This window comes from Pangasianodon hypophthalmus, chromosome 2 (genome assembly GCF_027358585.1).
Source record: "Pangasianodon hypophthalmus isolate fPanHyp1 chromosome 2, fPanHyp1.pri, whole genome shotgun sequence".
Lineage (NCBI taxonomy): Eukaryota > Metazoa > Chordata > Actinopteri > Siluriformes > Pangasiidae > Pangasianodon > Pangasianodon hypophthalmus.
The window spans coordinates 1,935,864-1,953,498 of record NC_069711.1 but is presented as its reverse complement, the minus strand read 5'-3'; the positions used below and the strand labels follow the sequence as shown (position 1 = coordinate 1,953,498).

The window sequence follows — 17,635 nt, the reverse complement described above, 5'->3', positions numbered from 1 at the left end:
AACAGTGAGAACAGGATTTTAAAAAAATATTGCTACACCCATAGGTTGTAGGTTAGGCCACACCCATTTCGGATTTAAATTCGAATTCGGATACAGATACAGATGTTTAGAGCACTAGACAGATAGAGATACAGATACAGATAGTGGTGTTGTGTTACACCTCTAATATAAACACTGAGCATGTCATACTATATATCAAATCTTACATATCCACTAACTCTCCCTTTTAAATAAATAGCTTTTAGCGCAAGTTCAGCAAGAAGAAACGAGACAAGAGCAATAAATTACACATGGGTTTTAATGGGTCTAAAAGCACAGACGACAATTCAAAGCAACTTTTCCTTAAAAAAATATATGGCTTGGCCATTTTGTTCATGTGCATTCAAGTAAACTGTGATATAGAAAATCTGACACAGCATAGAGAGAAGTGTGTATCCTTGCTCATTTATGTATAGACCATCCTTGGGTTTGAATGGTTCTGCAGTCCCTCATGAGCACAGTGTCAGGACAGAAATACAGCAGCAGCGTTCATTACGAATTCCCTTTCTAACCCTCGTCACCAATCAACCACCAATCCAATTTGTAATAAGTAATAAGAAGGTTTTTAAAATTGCAAAATGCCCCATGTATCAAAAGGCATTCAAACCCTATATTTCACCTGCAAAAAAAAAAAAAAAAAAAAAAAAATCCCTGATCTATGGAAGCACTGACTCGTGTCACGTTTGTTCCCTGATGTCAAAATTACTTCAAGCATGTTCATCTACATCACTGCGCCTAAAAAAAAAAAAAAAAAAAACATAAAAAGAAAAAAGCAACGTGCCAAAATGTGAAAAGTCGTCACAGCTCCTGGCCCACGCTGAAGAGTTTAATTCTTTGCATGCTGTGAAATGAAAATAAAAATAAAATCAATAGCAGGGTTAAGACTGTGAATAATAATAATAATAATAATAATAATAATAATAATAATAATAATAATAATAATAATAGCCTTTAATTTATTTATATGCATCTTTCAGGTTGCATATGCTAATTACATTAACAACAATAATAATAATAATAATAATAATAATAATATAGAATTTTACAACAATAACAACAACAATAAAAATAATAGCATTTTTCACAGCAACATAATAAAAATAGTATATTATTTTTGCTAATATTAATACATTAATATATTAGTACATTTATATGACTTAAATTAATCTTTTATTAAAGTGTTTAACTTCATACCGCATATCAAAGCATATAAAAACTTTTTTTTTTTATACAATAATTATTAATTAATCAAGCACTAATTATTGGTTAATGTTTAAGCAGAAAACTACAAATTATGTGCTTTTTCCTGAACCTTAAATTAAAGCGCTTTGTCTTTTTATGCACAGACATTCGTTAAAATGAATATTAAATTTATTCAGTCTAGTGTTTGCATTTAAAGCAATATACTGTGTTGTAACTAATTTTATGTTTTGCTTTTGGACTGTTTCGAATTTTATAGACCACAAGAGCTTCGCGTGGGAATTTTAAAAGAAACCTTTATTTTGTAAGACACAATGCCGCAGTTAGCCGGAGCACGGCAGTCATCAGCGCGATGTTCGGTGATCTACTGCCGGGTTGATGAGTTTGCAATCCAGCCTCCCTGCCAAGCCTTTTTCGCCTCGCTAATGGCATCCCTTCAGGGAAAACGCAATCTGACGCTCGCCGTTGAGCGCTTGGATAATAGCCATAAACATTAGCATATTCAGCAGTAATAAAGAAAAAAACCTGACAGCACTTAACCCCCGGAGGATGATTAACCTCTGGTAATCTGGATGATGGAAATGGGCCACAATCAATATTCCTCTATAAGCAGAAGCGAGCTGGAGCCCTCAGACCTGATGTCATCTCGCATTATAATACATTAGAAAAAAAAATCCGAAACGTTCCCTTCTGACCTGGTTTTAGTCTAGAGTAAAGAATAAATAATCAAGCGCACACTGAACTGAGACAGAAAGCAGGAGAATCTAATCACTTAAGAGGAGTCGATACTTTAACCAGCACCGAGGAGGTTTGTGGGAAGAAATAATACCCAGCAATTTATAACAGTGACGGACGAAAGTAATCAGCTATGTAACCACTGGATCGATTTGTAAGCTACTACTACTACAAAATTCAACTGGTGTTGTGACACAGAGTTCGGCTTCATGGGTAGGCGTGGCTTGCTTAGACGCAAGAACGCTTCGAATGCAGTCTTTCAAGAGGCTAAGTGCGGGTCATGTGTTGCTATGGCGAACTCTGATTGGTTGGCGGGTGGCGGTTTCATATGCCTAAGCTTGTGACATCATACATCATCGTCCTATTATCTACATGCTTTTAGTTGAGTGAGGTGTAGACGATGATCGCGATACAGTTCGTAGCTTATCGTTCTCTGTCTAACTTCTGTTCCGGCTGCTTTCAGGTCGTCCTGCAACTCTTTTCAAGTTGTCTTCTCGCTTTCTTTCCTTATCATTAGTCTGAGAGCACGTTATGAAGTGGCGCACACGTGTCCAAGGACATTAGTTGTACAGTATTACAGGAACTTTCCACCTGCATATTATTGAACCCGATGTACTAACATGGATTTTTAAGAGATCTTTGCTATCGCTTTGTAGCTTTTTCCATTCGAGTGTCGTTTAATAATGTTGTTCCTGAGAACTTTAGGAAGCTCCTTCACCTTCACCGTGATTGCTACTTGCTGCGGGAAATTTCCCAAACCAATGGCAACGTCTTTTATAACGACATTAGATGCGATTTTGCACAAGAACATTTTTGCAGCATTTTTGCCACATCTAGAACTTAATTTATTTTTATGTACATATTTATACATATCTTCTAATATAGTATCTTTATAGTGCTTATGAATACATACTTTTTTGTTATCTATAAGTACACAGTCAAAAAGACATTATGACATTATATTCCAAGTTGATATATGCACTGAAAATGTATAACAAAAACAAAAGTGTCCAAATACTTCTTTCCCTTCACTGTAATTACACACACACCCATTTAAATATCGATGAATCAACTATTCGACTGCGCAATTACTGCCCAGAGCTAATTTATAAAATTCTGAGACGTACGAGTTCCAGGTCCAGGATAACGTGATCAATCTGGGAATCTAATCACAGGCAGACGGTGCATGTTGACTGGGTTATCGGGTTATCGATCTGCTGTGAGTTATCGACGTGCGAAGCCTCGAGTGCAGACTCACAGACCTGAGGCGCCTCGAAAACTAGGTGAAGCAGGATACCAGCCCTGGCAAAGCACAGAGCAGCGTTTGTGCTCTCTAATGAGCAACAGAACATGAGGCTGACACACAAACACACACACACACACTCACACAGCAGCTTACAAGCTACAGCCTTCTGCCTTATTTCACACCAAAATGCCTCTCTCGGACAATGGGCAGCCTCAGGCAAGGTTCAACTGATCTTAATTGGTGTGTTTTGTGTTATTTTGCACTGGCAGAGGCGAGGGTTCCTCACAAACACACTATGACTGTGTTTGAAATGACCACTCACACATTATCCACACTACTCATACTAAACTCCACCCAAAAGCAGAGTGTAGTAATAATAATAATGATAAATATAGCCACAAGAAGCGATCTCCGGGGTCCAGGCACCCTAGTTTTAGAAGTTTGCGGAAGTAGGTTTCAAATATTAAGCAAATTAACAAACTACCTACTGACCAAGTTTCACATCTCAACAACATCCAGGTTGGTCTGCACAATTATTTTCTAATTCCCCCCCACCAGCCTGCTCTCCCTTATCACACAACTTCGGAGGCTGAAGGTCCTCCAAGACACGGCAAGCCAGCCGACCGTATCTTTTCAAACTGCTGCTCATGTTACATCACAGGGCATAGTAACACCCTCGGAGGAAAGCACGAAAGTAACACGAGCTTACGGAGGCCTACGATTGGTTAGTGATGCTGTGATTGACAAGGGGGAGAGAGTATGCCCCTCCCACTGAGGGAGCACAGCCATTTTTGCTCAGTTAGCTCCTGACCACGGAGGACTGTGGCATCATCAGAATTCGAACTCGTAATCTACAGATAGGGTAAACAGTTTTCTGTCAGTCAATAACGCATTCTTATTTAAGCAACTCAAGCAAGAGTGCAGTTAGGCTGTGATTCGGCTGAAGGTACGAAGCCGCAGGATGAGCGCCGTAGCTAGATATTCAGAAATCCGCACTCTTGTTGTAGACTCGAAATTAGCATTGTGTAAGTGGCATTTCGGACACAATATGGCCAAATGTTTATTTTTGCTCCACTAGCGGAAATAGATCCCAAAGAAGCCACACTCACTTAATAGCATATCAGCTAGCTGGCTAGCTAGCTCACATTGATTTGTATATTCCCATTAAAGGGATACACACACTGAAACGTCCCAGTGGAACGTAGGAAATACAGGCACTCTTGGAACACCTCTCGACCAATCAGATTAGTGGACTGGAACTGTCTCCATTGCCACAGTGCTCCTCATAATGGATTAAAAAACATCCGTTTTCATTGATAAAGTGACGTTTTCTGTTGGAAAACGTTCGTTTGAGCCTCCAGTGTCAGCGCTTTGTAACATTCAGAGGTAAAGCTGTAACTTTAAGTCTTCCGACACTTGGGATTTACGTCGAAAAAACATCTCAACGTCTATTGGACAGCGCGCGCACTATTTGTTTATCGCAGCTTCTCCTTACGATGATTACTAGACCTTTCAAAGGGGTGGAGCCTCCTAACCAACTGCCAATCAGTGAAACTGTAACGATCATATCTCAAACGTAAACATATCCTCGCCAATCGGGAAAAAAAATGTAATAGATTGTAAGTATAAAGTTCGGTTTGATTATTTGCGTTCATTTTCGAATTTTTGTTTGTTTATAAGTCTAGCTAGCTAGCTATTTGTCACTTCCTTTTTAGCTGCTTTTTGGCACAAAATGGCCGACACTGCTAATGTTGACCTGATTTTCGAAAAGTTTTGATGCTTATACATATGAGGAGAGACTGAAAATTCAACAACAGGGCTTATTATATATATTATAGGGTTATAAGTATAAATAATCGTGTTGATGTATGGGTTAGTTTTTCCACTGCAATCTCATGCAATTAGATTTCATAAAAAAGGACCAAATACAGGAATATGAGCACCAGCCAGCCAAAATCACATGACCTCTGGTAATTTCTTTAGCATGGAGATAACATTGGTGCCAGACACAGATTGCACACTGGCCATTTGCACCACGTTTAATCATTACCTAGGAAGCAGGGCTGCTTGAGAGCTGTGTTTGTGTGGAAAGCAGCAGTGAATAGGCTTAGATGAGTGTTTATGTATCTGAGCGTGTGTGTGTGTGCGTGTGCTTACAGCTGCACCGAGTGCTTGATCCAGGTCTGCGATAATGTCCTCCTCATCCTCCAGTCCCACAGAGAGACGGATCAGCGTGTCTGTGATTCCCAGCTCCATCCGCTGCTCTTCTGACACCGACGCATGAGTCATAATCGCTCTGTGAACGAACGGCACGGGCATATCGGCTTATTACGCGACATACAGGCCACACAGGATTATTTATCTCTGGACAAACAAGTTACCAAAGCCTCCAGGCTCAACCAAATTTGATTGGACGGGCAAAATCGTTTAGTTATTATAGCATTTGATAAGCGAGCAGGCACACATGATAACCAGGACGAAATTAAATATAGTACACACACTTCAGATAACACGCGCACACTCACACACACACACACACACACACACACACACCGAGCCGTGCTGATCATGGGCACTCAGTGATCAGTAATAATGTTTAAATATTTAATGAGTTTTTTTTTTCCAAGTGCACCATCAACTCTAAATCCGTAATGAATGAGAAAAAAAAAAAGAAGATTTACGCTGCTTAAAGATTGTGCGCTAGTCTATGTTAGTGCCCCCTCGTGGAACATAAATCTTCATAACGCATATTGCTTTATAACCGTAACAGCATTTTAACACCATCTCCATATTAATGGAACACTCCAGCGTTTTTCAGTCTAATCTCTATTCCCTATTTCTGTCCAAATTCACTTGTAATTGAAGTCTAAGGGCAGATGTTTATTTTCTAGTTTTTGTAGAAGGAGTTAAGCTCAAATCTGTATAACTGGTGCTTTTTCAAAGGGAGGTTCTGATGATGTGGCTCTGATGATGTGTGTGATAATCACTGGAGATTTTCCCAATCGTTATTTATAACATAGTTCTAGCACATAAACTTGATTTATGGAATATTTTTATTCCATTTCAAGCTCCTCTTAAACTCCTTCTAACACCAAACTACTGCAATGCCACATCCAGCACACTGTCATGTCAATCAAAGCCTTTACACACACACACACACACACACACACACACACTGCAGATGTTGTGGATAGGCATTCATTTGGAAAACGCTGGAGTATTCCTTTAACTTCAGGAATGGCACAAAGCGCCATGAACAAGATGTGCTCAGTTTCAATGATGCGTGCAGCACGTGGGTGAAGGAACGTGTGGTACTTACGGATGCTCAGCCAGACTCTCGTAGCCTCCGAGACTTTCAGCAAGAGCAAACAACTGAAAAAGATAAGGATAGAATTGTTTAAAAAAAAAAAAACAACAATCCCTATCACTTGGTTTAAAGTTGCAGAAATTTTTAAAGTTGCATTTTCTATACACAGAAGGATGAAGATTATGTAAGAGTTTTGCCTACAAAGTTATCTAGTTAGAAAGTTATCTACGGAACCCCGCTGGTGACATTCCTACTTATAAATTAGGAATTTATATATACATATATTATGGTGAGGGAACATCGGTTGGTCTTTTTCCAATCTTCATCTGCTCCATTTTGGAGAGCCTGAGCCCACTGTAGCCTCAGATTCCTCAAGGTTCAATATTTTTGCGTTCTGAGATGCTTTTCTGCTCACCACGGTTGTAAAGAGTGGTTATTTGAGTTACCGTAGCCTTCCTGTCACCTGTCTAGTGTATCTCCTCCTTGGACTTGAACCTGTCTAGTGTATCTCCTCCAAGTTCTGTCATCAACATTCTCTCAACATCAACTAACTTCATGAGCACTTAATGATCTTGCGTTAATACTTCGTGGCTGCGCATTATTTTAAGTTTATTAAGTAGAGATGGCACCAGCGAAGTTAAGGTCTCTAACTATTCTTTCTCTAATCACCTTCAGGTTTCTGAGGAAAGCAGTGGCATGTTCCAGTTTGCCTTTAATGTAGAAGGTGATCATCCCGGGACATCCTGTGCACTGTCTCTTCATCAGCTCATACTGGGGGTGAGACGGCAGACCTGGCAGATAGACCGATAAAAAAAACGAGTGAGTTCTCCTCATCCAGAATTTATCATCCGCTTCTTTTTCTTTCTCTCAAGAGGAGAACATGTTCTGACCCTGTGTTAAATATTCAAGGCTTTTCTGAGTACTCTGGAGACCCTCATTTGTAAATTCCAGTTTTACGCTGTAGAGGATTGTGTTTTTGAATACATTAGTGCCCTCTAGTGGATATAAACCTATAACACACCCTGACTTATAACAGGTGTTTAGTTGTTGTTGGTTTTTTTTTCTAATCTAATCTCTATTCGCTGTATCTGTAATGGAATTTCAGCACATTTCCCTGCTCTGAGAAAGGAACAGAAAACCTTTTCATGCTAAAATCACTTACAATGGGAGTCTTAAGGGCAGATGTTCCATAGAATTCCATTCCTAAACCTATTATTTTTAAACGAGACATTTTTCAAGTGTGAAACACTTCAGGCAAAGGTGTTTGCATACAAATGAAGCGTTACATTTCTAACATTCATTTTGTCAGAGATGGAATTCGTTTTTCGGAGGGAAGATTTGTATTTATGACAAAAAATTACCATTGTAGTCACGTGACTCAGGGGCGTATGATATTTTTCTTTTTTATATTTACATTTACAGCAAGGGCAGTGTTTAAAACAAAAAAAAACATAATCTCATGCTAGTTAAAAAAAAAATTCATTTTAAAAAAAGGTCCAGATCTAAGAATACCATTATTCTGAAAACCTGTTAGAGATGAGTTAATATAACATGAAAAAATAAAGTACATGTTTGTTCGCTTTTTATTTTTTTCATGGATTTAGTGCTTAGTAAAGAGACGAAACTATGGACGCAACAAAACCTTCAGAAAAGTGTAAAGTGTAAAGTAACCAGAGCTCATTTTCACTGCATTGACTTCTACACCTGCCCTTAGACTTCTATTATAAGCGAGTTTGGAGTGAACGGGTTTTCTGTTCATTTCACAGAGAAGAAAAACACGACGAAATGATTCTTGTGAGTGGAACTCACACATAAACTACTGAAGAATAAAACAGATAGAGATCGGATTGAAAAATTCAGGAGTGTTCCTTTAATTAAAGATTCGACTAGAGTGCTGGGTTATTGATCACTTGAAATAAATAGAGGTGACGTTGAACAATTTTTATCACCTGGGAAAATGACTTTGTCCACCCTGGGATCAGCCTCGAGAAACTGTGCCACAGCCACCGCGTTCCTGAAATGCTGTTTCATTCTCAGGTGCAGCGTCTTCAGTCCTCGATTACACAAGTAGCAGTCAAACGGGGAAGGGACGGCCCCCAGAGCTAAACACGAGAGCAAAAAATAATATTTAGCTTATTTTATAATATACTAGATATACTGAGACTACTTAGCAGGAGGTAGTTGATACTGTTGCATTGCCATATTGATCATCTCACCGTTCTGTAAATACTTCAGCTTTTCATACAGGTCCTCACGGCTAACCGAAATCAGCCCCATGACGACATCACTGTGCCCTAAGACATACACAAAATGTGTTAAATAACTCACATCCTGAGCTAAAATCACACATTTAACAATATTAATAACATGCTGCTTACCATTCATGTACTTTGTGGCAGAGTACATGCACATGTCTGCTCCCAAGGCCAGGGGGCGCTGTTTACAGCAAATATTACCACAATACATCAGACTCAGGACAGTAACAATGCATTACACGGTTTATAGCTAAAATAAAATCATAGGATTAACAATAAAAAGGAAATAAAAGAAGGAGATAGTGAGCATTTCATAAATCGGTTCTCCTCCATGGAGGCTCATTTCGCCACACAGGAAAACTGAAGTCAGGAAAGTTTCTCGAAATAATAAGAAGGTTTATCAAAAGTATGATGTGCAGTAAACGTGATTCTGTGGTCAATTTTCGCTGCACAGTTATGCATAATTATGCATCGAGCACAACAGTGATTAAAGTGATTAAAGTGCGAAAGAGTCGACTCTGAGTCGGCTCTTTTAGCTGAACTTGGAATTGACCTGACTTTGCTTTGTCCTTTCTGAATTCTGTGGAAGCTTTGCCAAAAATAAATTCGATTTTTACGAATGTGTGGCTGCATCTCTCCCAATGTTCCCAGGATGACCTTTTGACCCTGACCAGGATAAAGTGAAGGAGTAAAAAAAAAAAAAAAAAAAAAAAAAAAAAAATATGCTTAGGGAGATCTGTTCAATGATTCAGAATCATTTTAAAATGATTCAGTCTTAGATGAATCTAAGAATAAGTATTTTTTTCTTGTCTCTAATGTAAAGACGTGATCATTAGTCATACCTGGAAGTACGCTGACATGAAGGTGTTGTCCACAACCACGATAATGTCCTTGTTGTACTCGTGTGCGATTTCTGAGCAGGCTTTAATGTCCAGAACCTTCATAGTTGGATTTGTGGGAGTTTCAAGCCACAGCAGCTACATGGACCAGCAGAGAGACAGTTTTTTTCTTTTTTCAACATTCGTTTAAATAATTATCCTAATAATCCTATTGAAAATCCTGTGAAATGAGGCATAAGGTGAGAAACAAAACCCTCAGTAAAATCCACCCTTGTTTTTCCTGCTTAGTGATGAATCACAGCAGTAACGTTTTTTTTCTTTATTTCTTTACAGGAAGTGAAAAATCAAATTCACCGCCAAGCAATCTTCAAACCTTTGTATTGGGCTTCAGAGCTGCTTTTAACGTGTCCAGATTGGTGCAGTCAGTGAAGGAGATGTCGTAGCCGATCTCTGCAGCTATCCTTTTAAAATAACGATTGGTTCCTGAAAGATATGAAAGATGATTTTTTTTTAGTTATGATTCCACTTCGTTCTGAGATTTTCTCCACCTAAAGCAGCAGCGCGTGACTGCGTGAGAGTAAATAATATCACATTAGCACACGGCTCACCTCCGTAGACGTCGTTCATGCACACAATCCCATCTCCAGTCTTCAGCATGTGCACGATGGTCGTGGTGGCAGCTAATCCAGAGGCCAGAGCAACACCTGATCCAACAATCCACAGCAAAATAAATCAATTTATTAATAAAAAGGTGTTCAGTGTGTGACCAGATTGTCAGAAAATGGGATTTTGTGTTCATTGCAATAGATCTGTGAAAAATCATCAGTTCATAAATTAGTGGAAAGCCACCTGATAGGTTGTTAGGAGCTACTGGATGACCAATCAGGGCCAAGCTTTATCATATGGAGTGATGTATAGATTTAAAATATCCACATATAATACAGGAACTGTGGAAGACTGAGATTAAAATGTTTAATATAATATTTTTAAAATAAATTAATGGGTAACATACTCATTATGTATATATATATATATATATATATATATATGCGGGAATTTTGGGTTCGAACCCTTCCGAAATATTCCGAAACATAACACACATACAGCGCAGGTGATTATAAATGTGTCAGACGTCACGTTTTGCACAGGAAAATACGTTATAATGTTCATAAAATGTCAACTAACTCATAAGGTTTCTGTATATCTAACCATACGGCGTTTTTTTAATCATTGTCAGTTGAGCTTGCATAAAAGGCGAGATTGTTGGACGGTGCCTAAAATAACGAAATAACAAATTTCAGACACCGTCACCACTTCTACTGTCTGTCATCAGACGTATCAGTATAATACAGATATATAGATATTCCTAATTTCTTATTTCCTCATTCAAAAAAATAAATTAACAAAAAATATATATGTTAAAATGACATAACAAAAACTAAATACATAGTTAAATAAAATCATTTTAAAGTAAAATGAAGTCTCCAGAAGAACAGTGTGCACATAGATAGATAGATAGATAGATAGATAGATAGATAGATAGATAGATTCTGGTCAGTGCTCAGAATATTCATATCTGTTTTTGGATTTAAACTGGAAGTAGAATCATTTTTTTATCAGGTTCTCTTTAGTTTTTTTGGGTTTGCTACACTGCAGAACGGAAATCGGTGTGAAAGATCATTTATAAATGATGAAAAACACACACAGTGAACAGAAATGGTTTTATTTTGGTGCTCAGTGAGGCAGTGTTTAGGTCGAGGTACAACCGAACAATGCATCTCCCATTTGTATTTGTTATTATTATTATTATTATTATTATTATTAATTCACTTAATCAATTCACCTGGTATTAATTCATTCGTTTTAATTCTTTAGAGATTGTTAAGCTTATCTCTGTGGGATATTCAGAAATGTAATAGTGTGTGTTTGTATGTGTTTGTATGTGTGTGTGTGTGTGTGTGTGTGTATGCAAAGCGGATCATGCAGAATGGATTTGCAAATAATTCCAGGTTTGTTGATCCGAGAGCTGACTTACAGTGCTGAGCTCCGTCCAGCGCAGCGACGGCTTTTTCCAGACAATTCCGTGTGGGATTCCCGCTGCGACTGTACTCAAAACCCTGCGGTTACATCAGCACACAGGGAAAAGTGGAGTGAAGCAAAGCAGCAAAACAGAACATTTCCATCGCTGAGAAACGAGAAACATTTTTGTGCAACACAGAAAATATTTCCGGAATAGAATTTTACGTTTTTTATTATTATATTTTGCTAAACAAATATGATATTTTATACTATTTTTATAAAACATATTTTGCTAAACATAAAATATTTTAAATAATATTGAACATTTGTATTATAATATTTTGCTAAACACATAATTTATAACCTTTAGACAATACACGTTTTAGAATATTGAACATTTTTATTAGAATATTTTGCTAAACACATACAAATTTTTATACTAATATTATAATATAAATATTTTTCTAAACACATATTTTGTAATACTTAGACACTACACATTTTATATTACTTAACATTTTTATTATAATGTTTTGCTAAATGCAAACAATATCTTTATACTAATATTTTAATATAAATATTTTGCTAAACATATTTTATAATACTTAGATAATACATATTTTATAATATTTAACATTTCTATTATAATATTTTGCTAAATCCAGACAAAATCTTTATAATATTGTTATAATTTTTTTCTTTAGAAAAGTAGGTTGCTAATCACATAAAATAAAAAATTCCTCTGTTGATTTCTGACACAATATTTTTAACTGAAAACCATCAGAAGCAACTAGACTGGAGTCATATGTCACAGTGGGACAAAAGCTTTGCTTGGCTCCTGAGCCCTGATTGGTCAATGAATCCTCCTGAGCCCTGATTGGTCAATGAATCCTCCTGAGCCCTGATTGGTCCATAAATCCTCCTGAGTCCTGATTGGTCGTTAATCATCATATTGATCATGAAGAATAAACATGATCTTCAACTGAATCCAAGATTTACATGTTCAGATTTGAATTTTTTTTTAGACTAAACGTCTTTAGTTTACGATTTCCTACATTACCCACAATGCCATTCAACTACCTGCTAATTAGCGCTGCAGTAGAGATTCATCCCTCATTTCATCTCCGCCTAAAGAGAGCGACGCAGCGGCGCTTTAGTCTTTTTTAGTCAGTACCCTCTGCACAAACGCATCAACTATCCACTAATACGCCGTCAACACCACCACATTCGCCATCTCGTACATCATACTTTTTATCCGTTTTTAGTTACATTTAATGTTGAACACCCACAAAAAAAAGTTACTTCCTGTTCTCTTGAACTTAATAAGGCAAAAAATACAAACGCAGCTTGTCAGGTTACCGAGAAACCACAAAGAAGCGTGAACTCCTCTGTCCTGAAGATGGCAGAACACTTAAAGTTACAGCTTTACCTCTGACACTGGAGACTCCTTCCATAAATGTTACATAAACATCTCCTTACAGAAAACGTCACCATATCATCGATTTCTTTTAATATCAAGTATCAGAACGAGCGCATTAATATAAACCTGAACTACTGTCAGAGCTGCTGTAATAGAAAACGAATCAACAGTTCAAAAGTTTGCATCCCCCTTTCTGAAAGAGAGGACATAACTTAATGGTGAATATTTATAACTGCCTCTAACTGCTTTCATATCCTCTGAGCAGCTGCTGGATCCTCTCAGATATTTTTTTAAAAATATTTGCCCCCACCCCGAACCCCTCCCGCACACATGTCGTGACATGTGTTCATAGGCATTGTGCCAGATGTCCAGCTCCACCTCCTTCACATCAGAGCTGCAGACTGAGAGACTCAGGGTTGTGATTCTTCCTGTTGATTTGGCCTCGTGTTTTGACTGTCGTCTTGTTGGGGCAGATATACACCGCCATTTCATTGTTAACCCTGAGAACATATTCGAACATATACTTTTGCATCTGAAGCTCCCTAAAGCAGCTGATCTCCAAAAAAAAAAAAGGCAAATAATCGGAAACGATCGGAAATTGTGAATCAAACTGCTCATATTTCCCTTAAAGAAAGTCAGGACTCACGTGTGAAATGTACACGTAGTTTATAGACACTTCAAATGTCACACATTTTTCACATGTAGTCAATAATTTGACATGATTCATTTATCATATGAGTCATTTATCATATGATTCATTTATCATATGATTCATTTATCACATGATTCATTTTGTTTCTTGTGTGATTTATACACATAATTATTATTTTTGGAAACAATGTAAACAATACGTTTATATTAGACACAGTGTGTGTGTGTGTTTCCTTGACGGTTTGTCCTGGCCCGGGGTAATTCGCACTGTGCCTGCTTCCATGTACCATGTATGTAGCTAATTAATATGCGCATATTTAAATGTTTGCGAAACAACCTCTGGACATTTTTCTATTTAAAAAGCATGTTAGAATAATCTGTGTACGGAAGCTGGTTTCCACCACGTATGAGAAAGTACTGTGCAGGTTTATCTCGTATCATATCACATCATATCACTCAAACGAGTTATTTTCACACACTTTTTTCTCACAATTGCATGGTAACACAATTGTGACTTTACGTCTCGTAACTACGACTTAACGTTTCACAGTTGTGACTTTACCTCTCGTAACTACGACTTAACGTTTCATGATTGTGAGTTTACGTCTCGTAACCACGACTTAACGTTTCATGATTGTGACTTTACGTCTCGTAACCACGACTTAACGTTTCACAATCGTGACTTTACATCCCGTAACCACGACTTAACCGTTTCACAATTGTGACTTTACATCTCGTAACCACGACTTAACGTTTCACAATTGTGACTTTATGTCGCATAACAATGACTTAACATTTCACGATTGTGACTTTACCTCTCGTAACTACGACTTAATATTTCACGATTGTGACTGTTAATCTCACAATTACTTATTAATGTCACCCAATTGCGACTCCCGTTTCCAATAATTAAGCCACAACAAAACCCAGCAGTGTGTAAACAAGCAATATAACCTAGCTAAAGTATTCATTTCAGCAGGAACCGGGAGAATGTGTTAGCCTTAACACATGCTAATGTCCATGCGGTGAGGGTGTGGCTTGGTTAGACGTAGGGAATAGCGTAAGTCACAATTGTGAGATAAATCTGTGTAATATTTTCTCAGATGTGGCGTAAACAAGCTTCCATAGCTGTGACTTGTTAGTACTTGATCTTGAAGCTGTGTATGGTCACGACTGTCATGCCATTTAGCCCTCATATCTCTTAAAAACTTTTTTTTAGCATTTGTGTCACTGAGTCTAGGAAAACAGGGAAAAAAGTGTCTTAAGCCAACTCATGTAAAAATCTCACTTTTAAGAATGATTAACAAGAGTCAAAGTAACAGTGTTGAGTCTTTTATAGCACAGAAATATGCAAAATGTTGATGTCAATGGCATGAGGACATTAAGGACCTTGTAATGATTGTAATGTTTGTACTTGTTGATCATCTGCACACATTCTCAACGTGTTGGTTACTGATTTCTTGGCGTGGCAGAAGAAACCGGTTTGATCCAGTCTGAGAGTCCACCTGCAGTTTGAGAGTCCAACCTCATGTAACCCTGTGTTTACTTGACGCGATCATTCACCAATAAGGTGCAGAAACTCCTTCTCTCCATAACCAATCATGGGTTAGAATTCTGAAGCATATGAAGTGATGTACAGTATCTGTCATTTTTAGTCAGACTGTTACTTTAATAGCTCTTGCATCATTCAATCAGATTCACTGAGACTATACACTCATTTCTGAGAATGAGAGAACGTAAATTTCTTCTTCACGTGATCTTCAGGAAATTTACATGATGGAAGCATGATGAGCACGTGACTTGTGGAATATGCCAAGTGGTTCACAGGCAGGATGTGTTCAGGCAACAGGGTTAAGTGAATATTAAAATGTACTTTTTTCAGAGGTTATAACAGACGACTTGAGGAAAATAATGTTTCAAGTATGAGATACACAGATTGTGGTGCTATTGAGGAGCTATTATCACCTACTTAACATGTTTATTACCTGTCACTTTAGGGAGTGATTATCACCTACTTAACATGTTTATTACCTGTCACTTTAGGGAGTGATTATCACCTACTTAACATGTTTATTACCTTTCCCTTTGAGGAGCTATTATCACCTAATTAACATGTTTATTACCTGTCATTTTAGGGAGTGATTATCACCTAATTAACATGTTTATTACCTGTCACTTTAGGGAGTGATTATCACCTACTTAACATGTTTATTACCTGTCATTTTAGGGAGTGATTATCACCTACTTAACATATTTATTACCTGTCACTTTAGGGAGTGATTATCACCTAATTAACATGTTTATTACCTGTCACTTTAGGGAGTGATTATCACCTACTTAACATGTTTATTACCTGTCATTTTAGGGAGTGATTATCACCTACTTAACATGTTTATTACCCTTCACTTTAGGGAGTGATTATCACCTACTTAACATATTTATTACCTGTCACTTTAGGGCGTGGTTATCACCTACTTAACATGTTTATTACCCTTCACTTTAGGGAGTGATTATCACCTACTTAACATATTTATTACCTGTCACTTTAGGGAGTGATTATCACCTACTTAACATATTTATTACCTGTCATTTTAGGGCGTGGTTATCACCTACTTAACATGTTTATTACCTGTCGCTTTAGGGCGTGGTTATCACCTAATTAACATGTTTATTACCTGTCACTTTAGGGAGTGATTATCACCTACTTAACATATTTATTACCTGTCATTTTAGGGCGTGGTTATCACCTAATTAACATGTTTATTACCTTTCACTTTAGGGCGTGGTTATCACCTAATTAACATGTTTATTACCTGTCATTTTAGGGCGTGGTTATCACCTAATTAACATGTTTATTACCTTTCACTTTAGGGCATGATAACACGTCAGCACATCATGGGTGACACGTTATTTACACTCCATAAGGCGTGAAAAGCGTCTAACGTTTGTTTTGCGTGTGAAAAAAACAAAACGCGTGTCGAGGTGATGCGTATGACCCTTCTGGCTTTCCATATGTTGCGACATTGTACATAGTGCTGCGTGTGAGAAGCTGGACTGTAACATGACCTCACGCCTTTGTGTGTGTGTGTGTGTGTGTGTGTGTCAGAGAGAGAGAGAGAGAGAAAGAGAGAGAAAGGGAACTCACAGCGTGTTTTCCGGGACTGAACTGTTTGAAGGTGGTGGACAGTGAAATCGGAGGCACCACCGCCATGGAGCTCCACTGCTCGGGTTCCTGACCGGCGTGAATCGCGTCCGTGGCGAATGACCGGAACTCCGGGCAGAATCCAGCCAAACACTCGCTGCTGTCTGAAGCCATGAGGAGATAAACGTGTAGCTCAATCCGCCTGAATCTGCTCGAGATCCTCAGAGTTCCTGAGAGCCGCTGATGATGATGGTGATGATGATGATGAAATGCGCTGTGCAGGTTATCCCTTAACAAAGGCGTGTATGAACTCTGACCAATCACCGCCTCCGGAACCTGAACGACCCATGATGATTGGTCAATCCTCGGAGGAGGAGACGTGACCACGTGATCTCCTTAGCTCACGGAATCATTTTGTTCATTTTTTTAAACTCATTCATTCATTTCCTGCTGTTGCTTTCCGGCTGTAATGAAATTAAAACCACCAGTCATGTCTTCTTCAACTATATAGCAACATTAAACTCTTTAAACATTTGGTTAAAATTAAAAAAATGTATAGTTATACCAGTTTTTGTCATTGAGAACATTAAACCTGGAATGCTCATTAAGAGGAATTAATAATTAATACCTTTCTAATTAACAACTTATCATTTCTTAAAGCTCATGGAAAGTAAACATGCACTGAATTTTTTTTTCTTCATATAATTTGATATAAGCTCTATACACTCACTGCCCACTTTATTAGGAACACCTTTACAGCTGCAGTTATCTAATCAGACAAT

The 17,635-nt window shown here is 37.8% G+C and overlaps 1 protein-coding gene across 1 annotated transcript; it reads right to left on the bottom strand.

Moving 5' to 3' along the window:
- Positions 1-280: 280 nt before the first annotated feature.
- Positions 281-17,166, bottom strand: LOC113545943 (cystathionase (cystathionine gamma-lyase)). Its single transcript, XM_026945627.3, has 12 exons — positions 16,857-17,166; positions 11,657-11,738; positions 10,230-10,325; positions 9,995-10,104; positions 9,625-9,759; positions 8,906-8,963; positions 8,744-8,821; positions 8,477-8,629; positions 7,197-7,318; positions 6,540-6,592; positions 5,378-5,516; positions 281-880 (listed from the first exon to the last, which is right to left on the bottom strand). The coding sequence occupies exons 1-12, from the start codon at positions 17,025-17,027 to the stop codon at positions 866-868; spliced, it is 1,212 nt and encodes a 403-aa protein (XP_026801428.2). The 5' UTR covers positions 17,028-17,166; the 3' UTR covers positions 281-865.
- Between the last annotated feature and the right edge of the window lie 469 nt (positions 17,167-17,635).